We start from the raw sequence: 6,000 nt of genomic DNA, 5'->3' as shown, positions 1-6,000 counted from the left end.
TTAAAAAAAAAGGGGGGGGGGGGGGGGGGCACACACCAGCAATCATGCTTGGGTTTCTGAAACATACATTCAGTTAAGAAAAAAAATCTCAATACAAGCCTCCCCCCCCCCCCCCCCCCCCATCAAATACCTCATTTAAAAAAAAAAAAAAAAACCAAACTCATTAACATTAGAGAATCCAGCTTTTGTTTTTAAATATCTACACAGGCATTGGTGATTCTTTTTTGTAGGAAAAAGGTAGATTTATTGAAAAGATTGTATATGTACATCTGAAATAAGATCACAGTAAATGGTGACTATAGTAGATCATTGATCCCATGTCCCACATTATTCATGTCTGATAAAAACTGAATCTTGCAAACTCTGTCCTGTTTCACTCCAGGTAACAGTTCACGAAACTAACAGACCTTAAACTAAACTAGACAGTTCTTATTTCGCATTTTTAGTTATGCTTTCTAATACTGCTATAATGGATTTAATATAGCATAAATTGTTTCCAGAACTTCTACTTTTTCCATTCTTGTTGGTCTGATTGTTTTCCATTTCATAGTCCTAGAGCTCCTTTCTAAAAGTATGCCTTTTATGCCTTTCAATCCTCCCCTCACTGCCACCCTGTTTACATGCACCTCTGTATTCAACCTTATTGTCCATACCGTGTTAATAAAACCTGTCCTTTATGTATATATTACTTGCTCACTCACACACAGTCAAAAGTTTGGACACTCATTTCATAGTGATGAGTAAAGTATGTCCAAACTTTTGACTGGTACAATCAACCACACCCACACACTACCTTCTATATGACATGCCCCACAAGTTAGATATTAAACCATTTTCTGATTTCTGAACCCCATAAGTAGTAGTACAAGTTCTGTGATTTAATTTGAAATTATTAATCCGAGTCATTAAATGCACTATGCACTGGACAAACCAAATACCATTATTAAACAAGTCAGATTCAAATTCAGTAAACTTTATGCAATGGTGTAATAATTGATCATGCTGCAGTTCTCCACTATTTGCTGAGCATATAATTTAATTCAACTATGCATCTTAGGAATTTTAAGCATGAGTCTTTGAGAAAATCGCAAAATGTTTTAAAGAGAGATGGTTTATAATCCATTTCCTGAAAAACTACCCTCCAGTTTGATGTCAAACAGTTTCACAATTAAGTGTCCAGCAACAGAAAAAAGGGGCTAGTGCACAAGTGTTATCTGCAAACATTCAGTCCATCTTCAGACTACGATAGATGTAACGGATAAATGCCAGCGAGGCCCAGAATGAAACGGTTCCAAGCATGAGTGAGAACACGAATGCAGTGAGTAAGGAATAGCCAAAGAACTCCATGCTCTGCACCAGACCACTCATACTTGATCGATTCCAGTAGTAGAAAAGTGCGTAGACAAATATGAATAAACCGGTGGATCCTGTACTCAGGATGCTTCGCCACCACCAACGATAATCTTCACCCGAAAGCAGGAAGTAGGTTAGAGCCACAGAGATGCAGGCTCCCACAGACAGCAGAATGGCAAAGACACAGAGCAGGATGCCATAAAGTGTGTACTGCTCCCGACCCCACACAGTTGCAAATATGTAGTAGAGCTCCACTGAGATGGCACTGTGAAATAAGGTGAACAAACAAACAAACAAAAAATTTAATTCACATTTCAGAATGCAGTGGAACGAAACACGCATTGTTGGACAAAGCAAGGTGCAAATAGCTTTTTATTCTCCTTCTCTTATTGGTCACCTGAAAGGCAGGAATCCTCCAATGGCCATGTGCACAGCTGTGTGTTTGTACCAGGGTTGCTCTGGGATCTGGCGTGGAATGTTGCGTGTGCGACACGGAGCCTGAAAGCTGCCGGCCCGGTTCTTGCCCACAATTCCCCCAATGACTGTAAGGGGAAAACCCACCAATACCCAAGCACCTAGCAACAAAAGCACTGTAGATGCAGGGAGTGCCTGTGTGGACCCACTCCACCAGTGTACAGAATTTACTACACTCCAGGTCAGAAAGAGAGGAGCTGAGGGAGAGAACAGCAAAATTACTACACTAATAATTTGCTTTAATTATACTGTGAACATTATGGCATTGATCAACACAGAGAATAGAAGCCCAGTATGGATACCCTATTCTAACAACGCTAAAACACAAAATCTCACCGGAGAAGAGGGTGGAGGTGAGAATGATGTTCCAAACCCAGCGCTGACCATGGATCTGGGTGTAGAAGCTACAGGAGCAGTATCCCGAAACACAGCTAGTCAGCGCATACAATACAATTGCTGCAGAATTTATGGCTCCATGGTGATGCACATTAAACATCCCGAGCAATGCCATGATGATAATTCCTAACAATGGAAAGAGCAGGCCATGATATCAAGTTAGATCTTTGCAGGTGCATTTGTATCAACAATAAATCAAAATCAGATCAGAATCACTTTATTAATCCCCGGATAGAAATTCAAATTAGCAAGCAAGCTCCTGAATCAAAGTAGTAAGCATGTCTAAAAACAGAAGATAAAATAGTCTTAAAAAAGAATAAATAAAAATGATAAATAAAGATGCAATCTTTAGTTAACATCAGTCTTCTCACATTTACATGTGCCTCCATTTTGGTTTTTGTAGTGTACAGGTGCTTACCAGTGGCCAGAGTAAGGAACTGAGCTCCTACTCCAAGCACAGCACACAGCAAGCTTTTGTATGGTGGAAAACGGAAGACATCTGTGTGAATGATCTTCCAGCCGTTATCACCCTGATCCAGATCGTCACAGCTCCCATCTTCTTCTACGTTATATCTGTTAACAGTTATACTTTTTAACACTATGAAATCAGTAACAGAGCTGCAGACATGACTAGAATGCTTCACATTCATGTACAAATCTCACCAAAACATGGAGTAACACCAGGGAACCAGAACTTGCACTGACTAAATTGCTGGGAAGGCACAGTAGTCACAATAAGTAATCGATTACTCTGAACCTTCTCTAGAATTCCTTCTTTTTGAACATTTGAATTTTTCTCTCCTCCAGGATACCTTCCTTATGTGTCTTTGATGTCATCTCTATCCTTCCTCACCTGGCAAAGTCATTCTTTAACACCCTCATAAGGATGATTATGACGAAGCCTAGTAGCAGCACCACCAGCACCAATGAGTTGATGATTGACAGCCAATGGATCTCCAGAGTCTTAGGGAAGAACGAGTAGTCTCGGAGACGCTCGGCTCTGCGAGCATGGGGTAATGGGTTTTCAAACCAGTGTACACTGTAGGTGTGGGTCACTGAGAGACCTCCACTATTGCCATTTGCCCCATCACCTCCTTCCTCCAAAGGCACTGGCTTCACATCTTTAACAGATACGTTGGCAAAGATCACAGAGTTGCCATTATACTCAATATTGAAGTCCAAGTGTGTCCACAACCCAACCTGAGGAAAAGAAAAAGGCAAGAAAGTTCATTACACCAGGGTTGTACAAATCAAACTGATTGGATAGGCTATAGTACAATTGAAAGTGGAAATGTGCTTGCTTGTTTTATACTTGTGAAAAAATCCAATTAGGCCACACCAATTCGATTAGTTGGTTCTCGGAATCGCCGCTTGAAGAAAATGCAAAATGAAAAAATAAAATAAAATCGAAATCGACTGCAGGTTGAGGTCCCCTGACATCGAAAACCAATCAAATCGCCCCTTTAACTTTAGATAAAGACTTGTGGAAGAAACATGCCTGTGGAGGGGAATCCTGCAAAGCCTGTTTGTGATTGTTAGGATATTCAGCGAACAGAAGCGTAAAATCTTTGACAGGTGTGTCGAAATTCAAGAGGGGGAAAACTTTGCACAGTTGTACTCAAGATACTGTGAGCTTGTTACCCTGCGATGTGCCAACTTGGACTACAACTCTGTGGAGGTGGGTTTGATTTATATATTTCATTGATTGATGTGAGGGGCAAACAAAAAAATCATTCAAAGTATTTAGCCATCAGAAGCAGCCTACTCCTGGTCAAATCTTTTTTTTCTGTGCATTGTAGATGTTCAATTGACTGTAATTCAATCGTTTATTTAGCCCATCTGTTTACTGGTTTGCCTGATAAAAGACATGCAGCCAGAGCTAGCCCTTAATGCAGGGGTTCTCAACCTTTTTCAAGCTGGGCCCCCCCCCAAAAGCTGGTTCATTGCAGTTGGGGCCCCCCCCTCCTCCCGGCACCCCCCCCCCCCCCCCCACTACACCACCTTGCATAGATAGATAGATAGATAGATAGATAGATAGATAGATAGATAGATAGATAGATAGATAGACTTATTTTTAGGCCCACACTATTATTATTATCATCATCATCATCATCATCATCAGTAGCGGTAGGTAGGCCCATCATCATTACTAGGCTATTGTTATAACTAGAAGTAGCATCAGACTTCTAATGTGAGCTTGCAGGCATTATTATTACTACTATTATTATTATTATGAGTAGTGGTAGGCCTATTATCATTACTAGGCTATAGCTATATAATTATGAGGTTACATGTTTTGCTGTTATTATTATTATTATTATTATTATTAATAATGATAATAATAATAATAATAATATCATCATCAGTAGGCCTATTATCATTCCTAGGCTATTGCTATAACTGGGAATTGGCACAAGACCTCTGATATGAATTTATGCTTTATTATTGTTATTATTACTAGTAGGCATATCATCTGCATGTTTTACAGAAGCTTGCAGGTAGGCGATGTTAATGTGAGACCTGAGCCTGCTTTGCCTTGCAAAGATCCTCAATTCTTGGTGCAATGTCTGATAAACATAGCCTCAAATCATCCTCGATTTGTGCACGATTGCGGTATTTTGTTTTGAGTGCAATCATTTTTGAGAATCCTGCCTCACACAAATATGTGGACGCGAAAGGGAGGAGAATTTTCAAGGCGACGTCACAGAGTTGAGGGTATTCCTGCATCAATGCTGCCCAGAATGACAAAAGAGGGCAGGAGGTAAAAAGTTCCTTCAGCCGACTGTCACTCTTCAGCTCAATAAGCTGTTCCTGCATATCAATTGACAGCTCGTTTGCTGTGCACACAAATGGAACTCGAATCCATGCAAAAGAGCGATAATCCTCTTTAAAAGTACGTCGCAAATTCTTTTCTCATTGCAGACAGGTGCTCAGACGCTGATTGAAACAGAGAGGAGAAATCGTGTGACGTGCCTGCATCAGTGACAAAGTCTGCAAGGCTGGGGAACATGTCGCAGTTCCCTCGACTGATGTGGCCATGCCAGAGGTCAATTTTGTGTGTGAAGGCGTCCACTCTGTCTGCGAGGAGCAAAATATGAGTTTCACGGCCTTGCAGAGACAGGTTGAGGCCATTCAAACGTCAAATATATCGACCAAATAGGACAGAGACGCAAGCCACATACTGTCATCCAGATGCTTTGCCAGATCTGATTTGATTTCTGTCAAAAAACACTTCACCTCCTCTCGCAGCTCATACAACTGCTGCAACACCCGCCCCCTGGAGAGCCAGCGAACTTCAGTGTGCAGAAGCAGCTGTTCGTGCCCTGACCCCATCTCCTGGCAGAGGACCCCAAACAAGCGAGAGTTCAGTGGCCGTAATTTGATTAGATTTGTCATTTTCACAGATTGGTTCAGCACGGAGTCAAAGAGAACCGGCATTTTTTTTTTAGCAGCTAATGCTTCGCGATGGACCATACAATGTGTCCATTTTATAAGTGAAGCTACTTGCTGAACACGAGCAACTAGGCCACGCTCGCGGCCCGTCATTGCCCGTGCACAGGCCAATGCATCAGTCCCAAGCCAAACCATTTTCACGGATAAAAATATCAAGGACATTGAAGATGGCTTCTCCTGTAGTGTGCGACTAAAGAGGCCAGCAAAACAGGACATCCTCCTCAAATCGCCTTGTCACGCAGATACCCGATATGGGCGAGGAGCTGTGCCTGCCCAGCAATATCAGTGGATTCGTTCAGCTGCAGCGCGTAGTAAGGACTCTGT

At 41.7% G+C, this 6,000-nt stretch overlaps 1 protein-coding gene across 9 annotated transcripts in view; it reads right to left on the bottom strand.

The window, feature by feature from the left end:
• Positions 1–217: 217 nt before the first annotated feature.
• Positions 218–6,000, bottom strand: part of tm9sf1 (transmembrane 9 superfamily member 1) — a 77,560-nt gene continuing 71,777 nt past the window's right edge. For all 9 annotated transcript variants that reach the window (XM_060921418.1, XM_060921420.1, XM_060921413.1 and 6 more), the window contains 5 exons: positions 3,077–3,423; positions 2,642–2,796; positions 2,164–2,349; positions 1,751–2,024; positions 218–1,618 (listed from right to left, as the gene is read on the bottom strand). In XM_060921418.1, the coding sequence (XP_060777401.1) occupies positions 1,225–1,618; positions 1,751–2,024; positions 2,164–2,349; positions 2,642–2,796; positions 3,077–3,423 (1,356 nt within the window). In that variant the 3' untranslated portion in view covers positions 218–1,224. The remainder of the gene's footprint in view (positions 1,619–1,750; positions 2,025–2,163; positions 2,350–2,641; positions 2,797–3,076; positions 3,424–6,000) is intronic.

This window comes from Neoarius graeffei, chromosome 5 (genome assembly GCF_027579695.1).
Source record: "Neoarius graeffei isolate fNeoGra1 chromosome 5, fNeoGra1.pri, whole genome shotgun sequence".
Lineage (NCBI taxonomy): Eukaryota > Metazoa > Chordata > Actinopteri > Siluriformes > Ariidae > Neoarius > Neoarius graeffei.
Note: the sequence above shows the minus strand (reverse complement) of the source record. Positions and strands in the feature narration are given on the sequence as shown.